Source organism: Phalangium opilio, unplaced genomic scaffold, assembly GCF_054372755.1.
Source record: "Phalangium opilio isolate 3A_F unplaced genomic scaffold, DU_Popi_V2 ptg000217l_1, whole genome shotgun sequence".
Taxonomy (NCBI): Eukaryota; Metazoa; Arthropoda; class Arachnida; order Opiliones; family Phalangiidae; genus Phalangium; species Phalangium opilio.
The window spans coordinates 9,591,910-9,610,604 of record NW_028324218.1 but is presented as its reverse complement, the minus strand read 5'-3'; the positions used below and the strand labels follow the sequence as shown (position 1 = coordinate 9,610,604).

Sequence of the window (18,695 nt, the reverse complement as noted above, 5' to 3'; positions counted from 1 at the left end):
TCAAACATAACATAGATGACGATAGCTACCGAACGAGAACGAAAAACGGGGAAAATCGTTATCTATTTAATTAGCACATACATAAAGAAATAAAAAGAAAATAAATATAAAAACCCCAAACATACAAATTCATAAGTATCCGACTCCACAGATAAAAATTCAAAAGTTTCCGACCCCACAGATTAAGAGGTACCCCACCCCACATCACCCCGACATTTTAGAGATAAGAATAAATAATAAAAAACTCGGAGTTTCTATCAAGTCTCTATGGTTCATTGGTAGAGTGGCCGTCTTCTACGCCATCGACCCGGGTTCGATACCCGGGCCTGACCTGAAAAAATTTTAATTAAAATTAAATCTCTAACCGAGCCCAGTAACCCCTATGGGTGGGTTGTGGTAATATAAAGTTCCTTTTAAGCTAAAATCTGACGATAACGAAGCGAAAACTCCGGCCACAACTACTACTACTACTACTACTATTACAGCTCGGGTCAAACTAAGAGCCTATCGTATACTACGATATGGCTAAAAAAGGCAGCTTAATTGCATTAGTAATTTTAAATTTTGGTATAAATTATTAATTATAGTAAGGTTACCTAATGATCGTAAGGCATTAAAAATCCAATTAATTTGACGGAATGGCAAGCAATCAATTTAAGATCTATCATTTTAATCCATTACAATGAAAGAAATAATTATTCAAATATCGATTAACAAAATTTTATTAATCATCGCGAAAATGAGATATTTACAATATTACAAAATATTTCCTATTTACATTTGGTCTATTAAATGGCTTTTACTTTACCACCAACCATGCCCACCTTCGTGGCCTCCGAGCTCAATACCATGCCCGCCACCAAAATCATGACCCCCAAAATCATGTCCTCCTTCGTGACCACCACCACCACCATGATGAGAGAACATGCTTGATAGATGCTGGTTGGACGAGGCATGTCCTCCGTGACCATGTCCAATTCCACCATATCCGTGAGCCATACCACCGTGTCCGTGCCCATGACCCCCGTGACCTACACCATGACCGAATCCTTGTCCACCGTATCCGTAACCATGTCCGCCTCCTTTGTTACTGGCGTAAATGTTGATTGGCACTTTGACGTAAGAGTTACCGCCGCCATGTCCTCCTTTGCCCTTTCCACCACCTCCGTGTCCTCCACCACCATGGTAAATAATTTTGACGCTTTGTTTCATGACCTTCTTCTTGTGACCTCCGCCTCCTCCTCTGTAAAGTCAGTTATGAAGAATTAGCTATAGGTCTACATGATATTCAAAATCTTCAGGAACTCAAGGACTGGTATCATTTAGAGATGATTCCGGACCACAAGTTAGGACAAGTTAACTTCAATTGCACTAAAGTGTCTTAATTTGTTGATTGGTTTTACAGTACTTGTTCAGTTTTCTTATGCCCTGTTAAGTAGTCATTGCTGTAGTCAATGCCAAACAAAGCCCTTAGAAAAATTAGTAGTTGAACATAATACAACTTTCAGGGATAGTTTTCGTATAGAAACTTGATCACAATTAGCCTATTGAAGGAACTAGATCTGTGCAAGCTAGCTCTGTGGGTGAGTTGTATTTACATACCCTATGATATAGATGGGAATGGCATGGTGGCCTTCTTGAGCCAAGTAGTGATCACCGTCCGGATTACCTAGTTCGGTTCTTAGCTCTTCTTTACCGCTTTCTAGGGCAGTAGCGCCAAGTACCAGAACAAACAATGGTAACAGAACTATGGAAACCATTTCTTTACAATTCATTTTCCTGGGAGTAAGACGCAGCTGTTAAAATATACGAAATGTTCCAAAACAGTTATCAATGTACTTTTACCTAATCAAATGCTTGGTATTGCTCAGAAGAGGAATGATTGAATTCTGATTTCCTAGGAAACAATTGATCTGTATATATACACAATTGCATAACATAAAAAATCATGACAGGTACAAATAATGAGTCTTCATCAAACGTAAGCTTCCTTTTAGTTAATGTATAATTACGTTTCTCATGCATTCGTAATTACACAGCACGCAACTTTCGTTCAATTTTGTTCCGTTTTTGTTTGTTTTGAACAGTTTTTTAGATAATCCTCTTATTTTCGTGATTATGCAAATAAATTTGAAACGCTGTAGACCAGGAAGTAACTCGGAATTTAGGGGAAGACGGCTGTTTCCTGTATCGGTGTAATCGATGAAATTTACTCTCTCTCTCTCTAATATGGCTCTGTTTGTCTAGTCCCTTACTGAAAATACAAGTTTAATGTGTGGTTTTAGTTTGAAATTTAAATATGATAAGCCTGTCTCTTGTAAGATACTTCAAACATTTTCTGAACTTCAATACGAGGTTTAATATTCTTTGGTAAATGGTATATTCTCTTCTCTCATGAACATCATCACGGTCATCACTGAGATAGTAATTTTATGATGACATGAGGTGAAGTTGATCACATCCGAGATTTCCATGACAATCGCAATTAACGTCTCTAGATTTGTATTTGCACGAAATTATTTTTTTTTATTGTAAATAATTATTGTGGTTTTAATTCTTTTTAAAAGTATTAAGAATTTTAATAAAATAATTATAATTTAATTTTTATATTCTAAAATTATTTTTATTTAATAGTTTAAACGTTTTACACTAGATAACGCCACTAAATTGAACTTTTTATTCTACTTTTCCGGGAAAGTTTTACATATTTTTTAAACCAATGTGCCTTCATTATTTTATCTCCGGTGCCTCTAAATCTAGTTCAAAGAATCATAATTATTTGTAAGCCTCGACTTTTATCTTGTTAGTAGAAAACAACGGAGCCCAACGTAGCAGTTTAGTTGAAGAATAATCCAGTTTCAAAATAATATGTCCAGGTTGCAATTTTGGAAAATGTTTTTGTAGGTAACTAGCGCCATCTTATTACGTTTAAGTACATCTTTGGAGGAAGTAAAAAATGGTCATTCTCTCATCGACTAAATTGAACATTTGAACTTTTAGTATTTCTTTAATAATCGGAAATTTATAATACATAGAGACGATCTGTTTTTTTTTTTAATTAAACCACGAAATAACTAGCTACTGATCATGCGCACTCTATGGTCTGCTCAAAACAATATATAACTATTTAACCTCACAAGGAAAAATTAGCATACATTTAAAAATCAATTCAACGAAAATACAATTACAATACCACGCTTATCTAATATTATTTAGTAACTTAATTGTATTTAAGAATATAATGGAAACACTCATTATAAAAATGGAAAATTTGTCATATTTACTTTATGGTCGCGTGAAGGGATCTACAAATAACGTCCCACAATCCATTATAGATAATTTGACATATTGTCCGATTGTTGGGATGTTAATGAGGATGATACATTAAAATCGAAACAGATCAGTCATGCGCAACTGTGACAGGCCGTCACGCCCAATTTCAACAGTTATTTTTTAAAAAGAATAATTGGAATGTATCTCGTATGTCATTTTATCGGAAACAGGTAGTTTGATAGGAAGAGAAATGTTTTAGCGATGGATCCGTTATCGCCTGTCAATAGACTCTGATAAATATCGATTGTGAAAAAACGCTATACAGGCCAGTACTAGATTCGAATCGATATCGTATCGATTATCACCCATTTATAATAATGAATATTTCAATTAGAATCTATGCAATGAATTTTAATATTAAAGGAAAAATTGAAGAAAATTAAATGATAACTATTTTGTAATAAGATATCATTTAATTATTTTAATGGCTCGTAAATTTTGCTAAGAAAAAGGCAGCTTAATTGCATTAGTAATTTTAAATTTTGGTATAAATTATTAATAAGGTTACCTAATGATCGTAAGGCATTAAAAATCCTATTAATTTGACGGAAGGCAAGCGATCAATTTAACAGGCCATTTTATTAAGATCTATCATTTTAAACCATTACAATGAAAGAAATAATTATTCAAACATCGATTAACAAAATTTTATTAATCATCGCGAAAATAAAATATTTACAATATTACAAAATATTTTCTATTTACATTTCATCTATTAAATGACTTTTACTTTACCACCAACCATGTCCACCTTCGTGACCCCCGAGCTCAATACCATGCCCGCCACCAAAATCATGACCCCCAAAATCGTGTCCTCCTTCGTGACCACCACCACCATGATGCGAGAACATGCTCGATAGATGCTGGTTGGACGAGGCATGTCCTCCGTGACCATGTCCAATTCCACCATATCCGTGAGCCATACCACCGTGTCCGTGACCGTGACCCCCGTGACCTACACCATGACCGAATCCTTGTCCACCGTATCCGTAACCATGTCCGCCTCCTTTGTTACTGGCGTAAATGTTGATTGGCACTTTGACGTAGGAGTTACCACCGCCATGTCCTCCTTTTCCCTTTCCACCACCTCCGTGTCCTCCACCACCATGGTAAATGATTTTGACGCTTTGTTTCATGACCTTCTTCTTGTGACCTCCGCCTCCTCTGTAAAAACAAAGGTAGTTACAAAGAATTAGCTACGGATGATATTCAAAATCTTCAGGACGTCAAGGACTGCTATCATTTAGAGATACACTTGTACTCCGGAACAAAGGTTCAGCTAAGTTAACAACTCCAAGCAAAGACTTAAGAAAATACTTGGGAGACATAAACCATATTATGACATTCAGCTAATGTTTTCGTACATAAAATTGATCACAACTTGCCTATTGACTGAACTAAATGTGTGCAAGCTAGCACTGAGAGTGAGTTTTATTTACATACCCGATGATGAAGATGGGAATGGCATGGTGGCCTTCTTGAGCCAAGTAGTGATCACCGTCAGGATTACCTAGTTCTGTTCTTAGCTCTTCTTTACCGCTTTCTTGAGCAGTAACGCCAAGTACCAAAACCAATAATGGTAGCAAAGCTATGGAAACCATACCTTTGTGATTCATTTTCCTGGGAGTAAGACACAGCTGTTAAAATATACGAGATTATCAAAAACAGGTATCAATATATGTACTTTTACCTAAATCCAATGCTTGATATTGCTCAGAAGAGGAATGTTTGAATTCTGATTTCCAAGTAAACAATTGATCAGTATATATACAAAATTTCAAAACATAAAAAATCATGACAGGTACAAATAATGGGTCTTCATCAAACGTAAGCTTCCTTTTAGTTAAGCTGTAATTACCTTTCTCATGCATTCGTAATTCCAAAGCACGCGGCTTTCGGTAAACTTCGTTCCGTTTTTGTTTATTTTGATGATTTTTTAGATAATCCTCTTACTTTCGTGATTATGCAAATAACTTTGAAGCGATGACGACAAGGAAGTAACTTGGAATTTGGGGGAAGACGCTTGTTTCCTGTATCAGTGTGGTCGCAGGAATTTACTTTCATCATGAATGTAAAATCTGTGTAATATGGCCCTGTTTAGCTTCTCCGTTTCTGAACATTAAAAAAAAAATGTCTTAGTGGTAAATGATAAGAGAACAAAATGGAATGACCGAAGTCCCAGATATTAAAATTATTCAGTTGAAAGACACGATTATAAAACATCAATTATTTGAAAATGTGTTACATTTTAAGCACACATTTTAATAACTGTTCTTTGTTTTAACCGTTTGTAAGATACATCAAAAAGTTTTTTAACTTCAATATGAGGTCCGATATTCTTTGATAAATGGTATATTTTCTTATTAATGATTCCACTCAAGAGAAAGTGTTTTTATTTGAAATGTTTTAGATTTTAATACTTCCTGAACTTTATCGCTTCACTAGCAGTAATATTACATTGTTATAATGTTACACTTCCCTATTCGTCTGGATTTGGTCAGTCAGAGAGAGATTGAATTTTATTCGAATGGGGTGTTACGATATCAATATAAGTATCTAGTACTCGACTTATCGAAACTGTGTTTTGTTTCGAAACTTGGATTAGTTTCTGTGTGTACTTGGGTTGCGCTTCATTAACTTCTTGCGCCTGGCATTATGTGTATATAATTATAATATTATGATAATGCGATTTAATAAAATATATTGGATGAACATTAATTTATCTCACTTGTCCAGGCATAGCCAGCTACAAACCTTTATCATTTTATATCTAATGAAAATTTAAAATGTAAAAGTTGTTCATGCAGATTACAAGTTTACTTCTTTTGATGTCGCCCCTAATATCCAATATGTGCAATAAGTTTAATTTTAACTAAGAATTAAACACAATCTTCAAATCTGAAAAAATAACTTTCCGTCGCGCCAGACCAAGAAGGAAGATTAGGTGGTAGAAGAACTGAAATAAAAAGAAAATTAAGGGGTAGAGAATGTCGAAACGGAGTCGAAGTTTACTGCAGTCCTCTTTGCTTTCAAAGTCTACTGTTAATCTTAGTCAGTTTTACTCTGACTTAGATTCGTAGAAATACTTCTTGGTCTGTCTAGAAAGATTGCCACTTTCTTAGCACTGCCTGTTGAGCTTGAGAATAAACAATTGAAACGCCTTTTGTGACTTTCAAAATAAGCATTACATAACGCCCCCCCCCCCCCCGTGTGCAGTATCTTTTATTGAAACGTAAAGTTATTAATCACGAAAAATATAAGGAAAAAATATTAAAAAAAAACACATATTATCTCTTATTTAAAATTAATTACTATGTATTTAGTCTTAACAACGCTGACTACTACCTAGCCATATTTAGAGGCGTCTGCTAGCCAGAACCCCGTAGGGGTAAGGGGTTCTGGCTAGTAGACGCCTCTAAACATGGTGAGGAAGTAGTCAGCGTTTTTAAGATTAATTAAATGTTAATTATTCCGTAATAAGAGATATTTTTTTTAATACTTTCACATTCATATTTAGAAAAATGCCCCTTTACGGTATAATGTGTAGAACAAGGATATTTTCCTTTAACAGTTTCATTTAAAACATGAAAATTAATACAAAATAATTTTAAAGACTAATTAATTAAGGCAATAAATTTATTAAGTACTGTACATATTAGATACATGAAGAGTGTATTACATTATGTTTGGAGAAATATTTTGATATAATTATCACCGTTCTAGATGTAAATGCCCTGCCCTTTATCCAATGAAAAATTTCCTAGTGTCCGAATGACTTTAAGGCCACCCATGATGTTCTTCATGTCCCTCATGTCCTTCATGTTCTCCCAACTCGATTCCATGATGTTCCTCATGCCCTTTATGTTCTCCCAACTCGAATCCATGATGTTCTTCGTGTTCTTTAGGTTGATGATGATGATGATGATGGTGATCGTGATGTTTTTCGTGTTTGTGATGGTGGTGATGATGGTGATCGTGATGTTTCTCGTGTTTATGATGATGATGGTGGTGGTGGTGATGTTCCTTCTTTGGTTCCTCGTGGATGATGATTTTCAGCTTGTGCTTATGCACTTTCTTTTTGTGTCCAACATGTCTGAAAAAGTTTTAAAAAACACGTAGTTAGTTTCTTCACGTACTTGTTTTGAAGTGTTTTCTAGTCAATTTTAAACCTTATTTTTTAGAGGAGCTTATCTAAAATTCGTGCTGGAATATATGGTAAAGTTTATTGGAGTGGAATCGCAAGTCATGGAGGTTTATAAATAGATTGCCAACGATAAATTCACGTCTAATTTGGCGTCAAAGTAAAACATAAACTTTCACGGTGTATTCTCTGATGGAATAATTGAATTAAACTAGTTGTTATAGAAATCCTAATCACCACGATACGATTTTACCTCTTTCAGGCATCGCGAGTAAACGACAGACACAATGGCGTCTATACGTCAGGGGCCCGATTAAAGTAATATAAAAAATGTGTATTACATAACTTGTCACACGTCGTCTAAAACTCTACTCACTATAAAATAATCACTATCGAAAAACGTCACGTAAAATAGTAAAGAAAACCTTTGACACAGCACGTTCCACTCGAACGTTATTCGAGTACTTCGCGTTTTTCTAAGGGACTAGCTGAATATTTATCTTCAACTGAAGTAAAAACACATTTGCTAGTAATTAAATTAAAATAAAAAAATTACACTATGAACAGAGGAATTGCGTGAGAATGGTGATGTCCAGCTTGGGCTACGTAATGGTCACCATCAGCACCAACAACTTCAGTTCCTTCCTTTTGCTTGGCTATTTCTTCGGCGTCCACAAAGTTAGCAGGTACTGCGTTTGCAACAGCAAACAGTACGAACGGAAGAATTACACAAAACACTTCTTTAACTTTCATTTTTGAAAATATTATCGTTCCCAATAAGATATAAGTTTTAACTGAAGTCGTTTATTAATGTGATATTGATTCGATGTAATCAACAGCTTATATACCCAGATCGGAAATCAATACGGAAGTAATTATGAGCAATTAATTTATTATTGAAAGTGTGACATTCCACGATTTGTTTATCTTTACGATACCCAACAATTAAGGTCGCTATGGAGACACGCAAAACATCCACCAGAATCACGTAACGTGCTCGATTAAACACAGCCAAGCGCATTAAAACTAATTAATAAACAAACGTTTACAATAATATTGAACGAATTTGGTTGTATAACATGGACTTTATATAAAATTATATTGTATTATATTTAAATTGCAATCTTAACTTTAAAAGATAGAGCGCCTTTCGTAAAAGTTAGATTTGGAAGTACAGTACGGCATACAAGCCCAAACAATACGATGTGTTTCTAATAAGTCATCTATAAATAAAGGGAATGTTCTTTGTACGATTTTGAGTCAAAATCGTTCTATGACGTTTTGTCGTCCGGACCACTGTTTTCAAGCTATGATTTGAGTGTTTTAGGGATGACCCCTTAGTTAAGTTAGAAACCATTGTCTTTCAGTTTCTTAATTAAATTTAAAGGGTTATCTGTAAAATACTCCAATCGTAACCTGAAAACAGTGATCCTAACAGAAAAATGTCATAGAACATTTTCGACTCAAAATCGCCTAAACAACATCCCCCTTAATTTATGGCACACTTATCAGAAACAATCTGTATAGGTTTTAAGATTAAAAATTGTTTTAGTTCTTCAACTGACCTTCCCTAGTCAATTATTTAAGGAAATACTTGTTGCTAACCAACCGAGTGTGTCAGCCTTTTTAAACGCAGTTTCCGAGAAAAGTATATGAGAATACTATTTATACATAAAATCATAACGTTATGAGATATATTGCATAAGTTTGACACATGGTCGTGAAGTGGCGTTGGTTTAACTACATAGAGTTTCGTAAAGCGATGCCTTCGTACCGACTAAATAGATGTAATCCAAAATCGCTTACTAAATTTTTGCGTTTTTCACGATCTAACATTACAAAGTATAGGGAGTGTTGTGCTTATAGAATATTTATAATAGACTTGTGGTTGAATAGTATGATTTAATCTTTCCGGTTACATTCACGCATTTGAATTCCGCCTAACAGCTTAAACATAAGTAATCCACACTTAAGATTAATATGTCTATACAGTCTGGATTAATATAAAAAGTAAATGCTTGGACAATGCCCACTATAAGTGAGTGTAGGCTAAGATTCTGAAAAAATAACGAACCCAAAACTCTTCTTTTTCCTAGTGTGAAGGGGATTATCACTCATGGCCAAATGTTTGCGAACTCAATACTGAAAGCATTTCAATGGTAAATGTATTACAATATACATTCAGTTGAATATATTGTTCCATTGGTATAAGACAGTAAAGATTGACTTCATCTTTACTTTTAACCCTTGGCATGTATGAAAACTAATGTCAAAGAGAATATGAAGTGTCAAGCGTTAACAGTGGCTGAAGCGGTGCTCGAATTCCCGAACGATGCTGCCGAGAACACAACACAATATTAATCGTTTCCAAGCACATTGAAGACATATGATCTACAGTTTCATTTATATGATTATTGCTGAAATAAATCGTGAACTCTAGAATATTTGGCCTTTTCTTTCATATACAGGATATTGGGTTCAGATAAATCTGCAATGGGCATGTGATGTTTTTGTTAAGTTCCTTTTCTAAAAACAACCCAAAGCTGAATATGTCAAAAACACAAGAGCCTTATCTCTTTTACTCATAAGTACTAAGGCGTTATAATTCTTACGTGACTGCGATACGAAAACGTATTTAAGTTCGCGATCTTTGTAACTTAACCTCTGAAGCTCCGCAACTGTCTGAAAGAAACAACCTCATTCAAGGTACTTAAGACTACAAGTCTAAAGACAGCAATGGTAAGTACATTTGTCTTATTCTTGCAAAAAAATAGTGGAAGTATTTCATTTTAGGAGCTATTATATCTTAGTGTAATCGACTACAATTTAGGGATCCTAAATTCCTTGCAACTTAGTTATGCATGAGCAAGAAAAATTGCGATTTACAAAACAATTGAGAAAGTTTCGATCTAAAATGTGCTAAGTAATGGCAACAGGGAAATGCCAGATAGATAGGGTTTAAGATGGCTGCTCCTCTTTCCTCCAAAATGGCGGCGAAATTTCACTTTTAGAATAGAAGACTAGTTGGGAATTGGCTTGACGGTTTGTAGATGATATTTTAATCCCAATTACCTCCAAATAATTTACAAAATACAGTCTTTTTATGTGACAATCATCAAAGTATGTAACTTCTTTCTTGACTAATTTAGGTGCACCATAACCTGACCAAAGGAGCGTCAAAACTTCCACTGTTTTATATGGTTGTGATATTGGTACTGATTATCGACCCATCTATTGGCATAGCTCTAAGCAAGAGGAGTATTAGGCTTTGTGGTACTGACTTAGCGAACGCATTGAAAACAGTTTGCCGCGGAAGATATTATAAAAGAAGTGCTCATTTTCTTGGTACGTAGTCTTTTTCCTATCTATACGTACATTTAGTACACTTCTTTTGACGAAGACCATGTAGATAAAATGTATTTTAAAAATAGGGTACTTATACACGTGGCAAAATAAAATTTGCGAAAACATTTCGTGATCGAACTTTAGACCAATTATGTACACAATAATCAGCTGCTTTCACTGGACATAATAGACGAAATACATTACATATTTATATTTGCAATTAATGGAATTATAGAAATTCCATGGAGCAAGTCTAGATGGAGCCGTGATATATTAAAGGAAAGGGTTGGACAACATAAAAGAACGGCAAAAATAGAAGGAAAAATATTAAAAAATAAATGATTTCTTATTTAAATGTAATTACTATTTAATTGGTCTTAAAAAACCCTAACTACTGCCTCGCGATATTTAGAGGTGTCTGTAATCCAGAACCCGCACGGGATTGGTTCAGTTACAGAAAATCTCCCATATAATAACAACCAGTGCCTACGATTACTTTGTCATTTGAACAAAGGTTTATAATAATTATAATGGTTTTCTTATTTTACCTCTTCATCTGAATACTTATCTCCCTCGTCTGCCCGAGAAGGCTTAAACACTAGCTATCCCCCCGTAATATCCTATAACAATTTCTCTCTTTTAGATGCTACAGATTATGATTCCGATGACTCAAGAGATCTAGGATTTAATGACAATGGAAGTATGTTGTCATTATATAATCGATATCTGCGCAGCATAGGTTCGTCAAGAGGAGTGGCTGCCGAATGCTGCCATGAGTCATGCGATATTAATACACTGTTCTCGTACTGTGGCGGACCTAAACCAACAACTCCCGCTCCATATTAAATTAACATAACATAGTCAAACTTGTACAAGCTACCGAATGTAACTAGAAATAAATTATAAAATCTACCTGACTTAAAATTTATAACAATCTGATGCCACTCAAAATATGGACATCCCCTTTCCAAGCTCAAATAGGCCTAGTATTCTCTATTACCATAAGTTAATAAGATATTTTCCATAAGTATGACACTTAATATACTTCGCAATTCTCACCACTTACCGAGAGCTAGTTCAAGAACTACGTTACTCTGTGATAATGGCTTATTATTAAACAGTCGCTTGGCCCTTGCGCAATAATTTACTCAATGGAAACGATTTATGTAGTCAATCTTAGCTTTAAATACGACGCCAACCACGTGAAGTTCTTACTCCCATTCACTATTTCGTGCATGCCGTCATAGATAACCTTCCTCTCATGTAACCTAATATGACGTAGTTCCGCTATCTCTAATTTTTCATAACAGGAGGGGTGAGGGATGGGTAATGGACGGGCTTTTTCGTTCAAGGCAAGTCCTGGATTGTTCATTATTTCGTTCATACTGAACCTAATATTGAAGAACCCATATGACGAACTCTGGTCGGAAAGGACGAATGAGCGGCGGCGCGATTGGCATCCGAGTTGCGCAGTAGTGATCTTAATGCTCCCATAACATCCCCCCTCCCTTCCCTTAGACCCTTATGGAACTGAAAACATCCAGCGTACTATTTTCCTCTCATTCTCATTTGTTCTCACTGGCTTGACTATCGCTTAGCTTCTGACAATGCATTCGTTGTATACTTACCTCATACTATCAAAAACTTTTAAACTTTAAAATACTTTTTATTTTCCCCATGATTTTGTACATAAACTAGTTACAAAGACTAGTGGGCAACCATTTACTAACGTATTAAATACAATACTCTCTAACGTACTTCTGACAAACCAAATATTTCCATTATACTATATTTGCGGTTAAAATATTTAATAAATAACAGAAATTTAAAAATTAAACTTAACAATGTTTTTCCAATGGTTAATTTACTGTAAGTGTTTAAATTTCGCTAACAGTTCTTCCGCTTCGTTTGCGTCTAGTTCGAATTCGGTTATAATTTGACCCGGTTGGCGAACTCGGCCAAGGCCGTTAAGGGAGAACCCTTGTAGATTGCTGGCAAGGCCCATGCCACCAAATTGAGCACCCATTCCTGGAAATCCACCTCGAAATGGGTTTACGTAAGGTAGACCAAAGTGTTGTTGCTGTTGAATTTGCGGTTGCTGTTGCTGTTGCTGGGGTCTTGGATAAAATTGTGGCAAATTTATCAACTGAACTTTGCCAATAGGTTTCAAATCCTTATTTTCTTTGATGCCACTGTTATAATAAGAGAAAAATCAATATTTCAAACAATTTCATAGGCAGACAACTTATTTATGATATTTGTACTAATTTAATATTTATACATACATAAGTATATGAATTTTATTTTAAGAAATTATTAGGAATTTTTAAATGGGCATGCTCATTAAGGATTGAAATCGTAATTGGTTTTGAAACCATAATTATAATTAATGAATATTGAGTTTTTTTAAACAATTATAAAATCAGGCAACTAAATTATATATTTCGTGCAGTAATTATTTTGGGTTTAAATACGTATTCAACTGAGAGTTTAAAATCATTGATATTTCATTTTCAAAATTGCACGTTCATGTAGAACATGATTTTCCTTAAACTTAAATTTTATCTTTGCACTTTGCTACGACGAGACTTAAACTACATTTACATTATATGGAACCATTTTGAACCGTTATGGAAAGGCCTAACCCATCTTTAAAAATAATTATTCATTTTTTCATAAAATAACTCTATGGTTTAAAGAAAAATGGTCCATATCGACCTTTACGAAACGGTTAAAAACGGTTTCAAAGTTTCAAGTGTAAAGGTGTCATTAACGATAAACTTACTAAGATATTTTAAATATATATCATTTTATAAATTCCCTGTGATAAAATATTGAATCTTTACAAGCCACTCAAATTTTGATTACCATACATCGATCGAGATACTATTTAAAAATAATTTTATCATAAAATTTAAAATGATAAAAACTAATCTTACCTTATTACGAATGTTGGAACTTCATCATTACTTCCATTGGAGATGGGCTTCAAAACCGGTGTTGACTTATCGTTAAAAATCTTTGCAATATCGGCTTTAACAATACAAAATAACACTACGAAGAGAAGCGCAAAACAATTTACAAACGCCCTTGCCATCATTGAGCCGAAAGTGTGAATGTTCTCGACAGAGTCTTAATCTATATAATCGTTCCTTCTTTCCTTTGGAATTTTATCGTTCTTTTCATGTCAGTTACCGATTAACCCAAAAATAATGACCAAATGGTCGTATATTTTTAGTTCGCTTGACTAAAGAAACCGAAAAAATTTTTTAAATCACGAAAATCACCCGCGTGACCGATAAAGAATTCCTTTAAAATTTCATTAAACCGTTTAAAGATGTTTTCTCGATAAAACTCCCCAAAACTAATTCCTTGTGGCTTTTGAAAAGCGACAAGTTTTAACAGAAACGAGGAAATTAAATAAAATTAGCATTTAAACCGTTAATGAAGTTATTTTTAAATTTCTTTTTAATTGGTATGGTATTGAAATTATAATTTTTTTTTTCTGAAGTGTGTTAACCAAAGAATTTAAAAGTGACACTTCATAGAGAAATTTTATGAGCTACCGTAGTTCTCAAAGAACTTTGGTTTTGAATATTTTATAGAACCAAAGCACGTTTTGACAAAAAACCCTAAGAAACACGTTGAACGATATACAATTTGTTATGTAGGGTCGTGGCCTTTACAGCCTATCTTCCATCAAATAGAGCTCTACTCGGCATGAGTAAATTTCGTAGGCGTTATTAGTGCATAGGGAATCCATCCGCCAAGTTGTTCGACGCTTAAGTCACGTGAAATTGCCTAATCACTACTCCAGGAAATAGTAACACTACTACTTGAAAAGATAGTTCTTGACACGCCCCTGTATAACGCATTGCATTGTGCATCCCTTTAACAGAGGTGTATTTCCAATTAAAATGTGATGTTCACCGACTAGCTTGTTATTTCTCAAACATTTCGCCTAATAGTTATAAAAGAAATAGTAATAGTGTTTTTTAGAGTTGCCTGGAACTTAAAGATCCTGTCCCAGGTCAAAACCTTTATCAATAACAAAACCCTACTTAAGAAATTTAGGGTGGGAAATTTTTAATAGCAAAGGTAACTAATTTAACCAATTTAATTTTGATGGATTATCCAATATGGTACCAGTACCGTTCGAATTAGTTACTCTAACAATGTTTACGCCCTTGAGGCATCGTGATTATTCATAGTCTTAATTGTAAATGTTATGCTCCACTTAGTACATACATTTACTTTTGCCAGTGAATCCAATTGTACCGTAAGTGATAGTCTCATTACGTTTTTTTTTGAAAAACTTCTTAGTTTAATTTATGCCTAGAGGCGTTTGCGTGAGCGCCATTTGTGATGTGGTGACTTCGATACCAGTCGTAATTAAGAAAGTAGTTTATCTTTAACGATCTGACTTCAGGCTTTGTAAAATTCATTATTCACTGATAAAGAACATATCTAGCGATTGAATTAAATTTTAATCAAAAATTCTATAGATTTCAACCAGTTTTATTATTATCTGATCAGAAGTTAGTTAGCTTTTTCGATCGAAATTTTATCATAAGCCTATAATGCTGTTTATAAGTATGGGCAGTAAGGATATTTGCTACTAAAAATAAGTAGAGGGGCGCCTCATTGAAGACGATTTGCTTGAAACACAAACCCTCTATCTGCCCATAGCCCAACTCGACCAAGAGAGGATATCACCAGGTGCACAATATAACCCCCATAATGTACTCCTTATCTATATCTATACAAATCAAAGTCCTGACTGACTGATTGACTGACTGACTGACAGACTGACTGATAATCAACGCCCAGCCCAAACCGCTTGCCCTAGAAGGCTGAAAATTTGCAGGAACGTTACTCATAAGTAGTAGGCGCGTACTAAGAAAGGTTTTTCCAATCCGCCGCCATCTTAAAAAATGGCGCCCAGAAATGTAAAAAATCTTTTCTATGCAACAACGTCCGCGGGTTTCAACCGATTTCGCAAATATTAAGTACACTGCTTTCCTTTAACCTATAGACGGGCTGAATGCTCGTTTGGGCTCGATTTGTTGCCATCTTTTAAAATGGCGGCCAGAAATTTAAAAACCCTTATTTATGGAATAATGTCCGCGTGAAAAGTAATAAAAAAATGTTCCGACGGGCTGACGGGCAACGCCGAGTGCCTTCGCTCCTAGGGTGCTACAAAAAAATTGGTCATCAGTAAAATCTGCCCATTCTTAGTATCATTTTGATGGAAGTTCTTATTATACGCGAGCGACGCCGCGGGTAACAGCTAGTGTAACAAAAAGACAAGGCTTGTCTTAGTGAAAGATTTAAACAGAGATAGCGCCACAGTGTGTTCAATTTTGTATAGCATGGACAAAGCTGGTAATATGCGCCTTACGTTATTGGGTTCAGGTGTTATCAAATTAAACCTTGTTCCCGGTTTGATCTGCTAAATATTTGATAAAATTCAAATTCAGTAAATTAAATCGAAATTTCATTCCCAATTTTCTTAACAGTGTTAATTATTTTAATTTTGATTTCACAACTTCTGAGTGTCTAAAATAAAAAAATTCTAGATTTGGGATTGGACTAGGAGTTATTTAAAAACTATAATTTAATGTCATCAGTATTGAGACTAGTACAATTTACAAATTGAGAAAACATGTTTTAAAAAATACAAATTATTACAATTCTTAATTTGTAGAGAATGTTATTCACCAAATATTACTGTTATCATACGTTGAAAGATCATCGCCAAGCCCGTGTAAGGCAATTAAATTTCTTTCTAGTTGATAGTTATCATTCATATAATTACTTTCGCTAGCACTTTCGTCAATGTCTTCTTCGTTTTGATTGCTTGTTTCACTCGTCAATTGCTCACGTTCCCCGTGATACGCCATATGTAACTGTCTTTCTGGGGTTTCGTCTCCTGAATTGATAGGGTATACAATGTACGTGCTTCGTTTCTTGCCTTTTTGGTGACCTCCCTCTTTGTCAAGTATTTCTTCTTTCAATAGATTGACCTTGAACTTTGGTTTCTCCTCTTTGTGTCCTCCATGGCTATGGAAAAAATTATTTTATGATGAATATTTAATTCAAAAACCATGTGATTGACTAGTAACATTTCTGCACACTGTGTGCAACGCTTATATTTTACTGATTATTGCGATGCCTCTTGCACTAAAGGAAAAAAACTACAGCAATACCCCTTGTTACAAAACTGTATAACTACAGCAATGCCCTTATGCTACAAATGGACAAAACTACACTAATACCCTTTTTACTAAAGCATAAAACTACAGAAATACCCCTTGCTACTAAAGGCTAAAACTACAGAAATACCCCTTGCTAATAAAGGCTAAAACTACAGAAATACCCCTTGCTACTAAAGGCTAAAACTACAGAAATACCCCTTGCTACTAAAGGCTAAAACTACAGAAATACCCCTTGCTACTAAAGGCTAAAACTACAGAAATACCCCTTGCTACTAAAGGCTAAAACTACAGAAATACCCCTTGCTACTAAAGGCTAAAACTACAGAAATACCCCTTGCTACTAAAGGCTAAAACTACAGAAATACCCCTTGCTACTAAAGGCTAAAACTACAGAAATACCCCTTGCTACTAAAGGCTAAAACTACAGAAATACCCCTTGCTACTAAAGGCTAAAACTACAGAAATACCCCTTGCTACTAAAGGCTAAAACTACGGCAGTATCCCTTCCTAGTAAAGCATAACACAACAGCAATACCCTTTGCTACGAAAGACTTAAACTACACCAATTCCCCTTGCTACAAAACTGTAGAACTACAGCAATACCCTTTGCTACTATTGAGAAAAACTACAGCAATACCCATTTTCTACTAAATACTAAAACTACAGCAATACCCTTTGCTACTATTGAGAAAAACTACAGCAATACCCTTTGCTACTATTGAGAAAAACTACAGCAATACCCATTTTCTACTAAATACTAAAACTACAGCAATACCCCTTGCTACGAAATACTATAACTACAGCAATACCTCTTGCTAAGAAAGACTAAAACTACAGCAATACCCCTTGCTACAAAACTGTAAAACTTCAGCAATACCCAAGTTGCTACTAAAGGACATAACTACACCAATACCCCTTCCTACTAAAGCATAAAACGTTTGCAACACCCCTTCCTACTAAAGCATAAAACGTTTGCAACACCCCTTCCTACTAAAGCATAAAACGTTTGCAACACCCCTTCCTACTAAAGCATAAAACGTTTGCAACACCCCTTCCTACTAAAGCATAAAACGTTTGCAACACCCCTTCCTACTAAAGCATAAAACGTTTGCAACACCCCTTCCTACTAAAGCATAAAACGTTTGCAACACCCCTTCCTACTAAAGCATAAATTTACAGCAATATCCTTTGCTAATATAGATATAGGCAAAAACTACTTCAAAATCCTTTGCTACAAAAGCCTAAAACTATAGCAATAACCCTTACTAGTAAAATGTTAGAAATACACTAAAGAAGTTGCATAATATAAATTTCAAAACTAGGTAACTGCTTATCAAATTCTCTTACCTCAACACAAATATGGGTATATCATTAAGTCCTTTGTGTATTTTAAAGTGTTCAGCTGCATGATTGGGATTAAGCGGTTTTAACACGGGTATAGACTCATCAAAGAAGGAGCGCTTTTTAGGTACAACTATTCCCTTCACACAAGAAATAAATATAAACAAAAGTGAAACTGTTTTCGAAAACAAGTAATATTTCCTCATTTTCAAATAAATGTGTCTTTGATTCTCAATAGGGATTAATATAATGAGCAAATAGATATTGCGACATTTTCTATTTATACTGCCATATTTTAATCGATTGTATAGTGTAGT

The 18,695-nt window shown here is 34.7% G+C and overlaps 6 protein-coding genes across 6 annotated transcripts; 1 reads left to right on the top strand and 5 right to left on the bottom strand.

The window, feature by feature from the left end:
* Window positions 1-641: 641 nt before the first annotated feature.
* LOC149616200 (uncharacterized) lies at window positions 642-1,775 on the bottom strand. The gene is made up of 2 exons (XM_089857092.1): window positions 1,603-1,775; window positions 642-1,243 (listed from the first exon to the last, which is right to left on the bottom strand). The coding sequence occupies exons 1-2, from the start codon at window positions 1,773-1,775 to the stop codon at window positions 805-807; spliced, it is 612 nt and encodes a 203-aa protein (XP_089713218.1). The 3' UTR covers window positions 642-804.
* Window positions 1,776-3,966: 2,191 nt separating this feature from the next.
* LOC149616199 (uncharacterized) lies at window positions 3,967-5,309 on the bottom strand. The gene is made up of 4 exons (XM_089856697.1): window positions 5,192-5,309; window positions 5,024-5,068; window positions 4,777-4,953; window positions 3,967-4,497 (listed from the first exon to the last, which is right to left on the bottom strand). Exons 3-4 carry the CDS (start codon window positions 4,947-4,949, stop codon window positions 4,065-4,067), a joined length of 606 nt encoding a protein of 201 aa, XP_089712823.1. The 5' UTR covers window positions 4,950-4,953; window positions 5,024-5,068; window positions 5,192-5,309; the 3' UTR covers window positions 3,967-4,064.
* Window positions 5,310-6,965: 1,656 nt separating this feature from the next.
* On the bottom strand, window positions 6,966-10,023 carry LOC149616198 (uncharacterized). The gene is made up of 2 exons (XM_089856405.1): window positions 8,031-10,023; window positions 6,966-7,426 (listed from the first exon to the last, which is right to left on the bottom strand). Exons 1-2 carry the CDS (start codon window positions 8,225-8,227, stop codon window positions 7,111-7,113), a joined length of 513 nt encoding a protein of 170 aa, XP_089712531.1. The 5' UTR covers window positions 8,228-10,023; the 3' UTR covers window positions 6,966-7,110.
* Window positions 10,024-10,127: 104 nt separating this feature from the next.
* Window positions 10,128-11,743, top strand: Ilp3 (Insulin-like peptide 3). The gene is made up of 3 exons (XM_089856408.1): window positions 10,128-10,213; window positions 10,624-10,819; window positions 11,463-11,743. The coding sequence occupies exons 1-3, from the start codon at window positions 10,211-10,213 to the stop codon at window positions 11,663-11,665; spliced, it is 402 nt and encodes a 133-aa protein (XP_089712534.1). The 5' UTR covers window positions 10,128-10,210; the 3' UTR covers window positions 11,666-11,743.
* Window positions 11,744-12,610: 867 nt separating this feature from the next.
* Window positions 12,611-14,337, bottom strand: LOC149616196 (uncharacterized). Its single transcript, XM_089856406.1, has 2 exons — window positions 13,759-14,337; window positions 12,611-13,011 (listed from the first exon to the last, which is right to left on the bottom strand). The coding sequence occupies exons 1-2, from the start codon at window positions 13,917-13,919 to the stop codon at window positions 12,684-12,686; spliced, it is 489 nt and encodes a 162-aa protein (XP_089712532.1). The 5' UTR covers window positions 13,920-14,337; the 3' UTR covers window positions 12,611-12,683.
* Window positions 14,338-16,418: 2,081 nt separating this feature from the next.
* LOC149616195 (uncharacterized) lies at window positions 16,419-18,584 on the bottom strand. The gene is made up of 2 exons (XM_089856621.1): window positions 18,385-18,584; window positions 16,419-16,882 (listed from the first exon to the last, which is right to left on the bottom strand). The coding sequence occupies exons 1-2, from the start codon at window positions 18,582-18,584 to the stop codon at window positions 16,537-16,539; spliced, it is 546 nt and encodes a 181-aa protein (XP_089712747.1). The 3' UTR covers window positions 16,419-16,536.
* Window positions 18,585-18,695: the final 111 nt, after the last annotated feature.